This window comes from Aplysia californica, unplaced genomic scaffold, assembly GCF_000002075.1.
Source record: "Aplysia californica isolate F4 #8 unplaced genomic scaffold, AplCal3.0 scaffold00422, whole genome shotgun sequence".
NCBI classification, from domain to species: Eukaryota; Metazoa; Mollusca; class Gastropoda; order Aplysiida; family Aplysiidae; genus Aplysia; species Aplysia californica.
The window spans coordinates 529380-531149 of NW_004797692.1; the positions used below are offsets into that span (position 1 = coordinate 529380).

The following is a 1770-nucleotide window of genomic DNA, read 5'->3' on the forward strand; positions in this document are numbered from 1 at the left end:
ATGATGATGATGATGATGATGATGATGATGATGATGATGATGATGATGATGATAGTAATGGTAATAATTTTATAGTAATAATAGTAATCTTCATGATAAGATGTTAGTATTCGTAGTAAAAATATTAATTCGGGTCAGAAACTGAATGCTCTATCTAGTCTGTCAAAATCGTAAGAACAGTCGGAGTCGTTATCAAGATATTCAAAGTGTTGCTTTCGAAAAGGCTTGACATAACTATAGTGAAACTCAAACTTTTGTACGTCAAATTTCTCAAAAATGAGAACTGAGCGGAGAGAACTATGTAATTCTAGGGTAGCGAAAGATCCTCGGATTGAGTGTCTTGCTCTTTTATTGTACAGCTAGTTGTTCGGACAGCACTTCTTTATTGTCAGAACAAGTATCACTGCTGTGCATTCTTTTGCAAAACTGGAAAAATACCAAGAAGCAAGAAGCTACGCCAGGCTAGAGAAAAGTAGAAAGTGTTTGTTCGTAGCCTTTGCCTGATGCAGGGTGAGAAAGGCAATGGTGATGATAGGTCAAAATGAAGATGCTTCTTTGGGAAGAACACTTAGGTGTGAGAGAGAGAGAGTGTGTGTGTGTGTGTGTGTGTGTGTGCGTGTGTGTGTGTGTGTATTTGGGGTTTTTTTCATTTGGGGACGCGCAAAAGACCGCGTATATGTTCCACCGCTACCCGCTAACCTCGATGACCTTAAACATGGAATAACAGCGATCAACTCAGCGGACCGCGATAAGCTGAAACGTGTTTGTGGTGAATTCTCTTACCGCATTGGTGTTGTCCGTGAAGTTGGCGGTGCTCATGGCCACTTGTGACACTTGTAAGATAAGAAATAAAAGTTGGTGACTTTGTTTGAAGTTTCTATTGCTTTTCCTTATAGACTAAGACTATGTCGCGCACGGCAGTCGCCAGCGATACGCTGCGAGGTGTGTATTCTTTTGCGTGCCCGCAGCGCACGCCATGTAGGCTACGTTGCCACTCTTTGGCTAGGTATTTTGCCCAATGGAGATGCTTAAGACCTGTTACACATCAAGTCTGTTGCGCGCGACCAGGTCTCGATCGCAGACGACAGTCGCACGAGGTAAGACGCCGCGTAGCGTTTTAGGAGACATACTCTAGGGAGACGGGTTCTTTTATAAACTTACTTGGTTGATCTTGGAGCTGCAAGGACCGCGCGCGACGCGACGTAAGGAGACGCACCCTTATTAAAGTACTGCGTATTGAAATCGGTTCATGACTTTTCAATCACCCTGATATAAAAGACCAGTATACAGTATAACACGGTTAGTTCAAATTCGTCGGGACCGGCCTCGGTAGTTCGAGGGATCCGTAGTTCGAGAGGCATCTTACAAAGACAAAGAAGGAAAAAAAAGGGACCACAGGCACAGTTCGACGGACTCGTGATTTCGAGTCTTCTGTGTTCGACCTATCCGTGTTATTCTGTAATAATATAGAAGACCAAAAATTCTAACCGAGATCCGCAAGAAGGTGACTTTGATCTCGGCTATGGCCTGTATGGCGTAGGGCACGAACACTGTGAGCGGGATTCTCATGGAGTAGAAGAGGCCCACGGCCGTGTAGACCACGTGCACCGCCAGCATTTCGCCGCGCGTCAACATGACGCAGACGATCACCGCCAGCATACACATGTGGAGGGCGATGAAGAACGGCAGGAAGAAGACGGCCTTCAGTTTCCACACGAAGCGGAGTCGCTGTATCTCCAGGCTGAAACCATTGGGGGAGGGGGTGAGTGG

General features: G+C 45.7%; 1 protein-coding gene across 1 annotated transcript in view; it reads right to left on the reverse strand.

Moving 5' to 3' along the window:
- Positions 1–1488: 1488 nt before the first annotated feature.
- The window catches only part of LOC101861224 (multidrug resistance-associated protein 4), a gene marked incomplete at its 3' end in the record, with an annotated part of 82055 nt that continues 81773 nt past the window's right edge, over positions 1489–1770 (reverse strand). Inside the window, 1 exon segment of the mRNA XM_013085973.2 lies at positions 1489–1741. Coding sequence (XP_012941427.1) covers positions 1489–1741 — 253 coding nt within the window.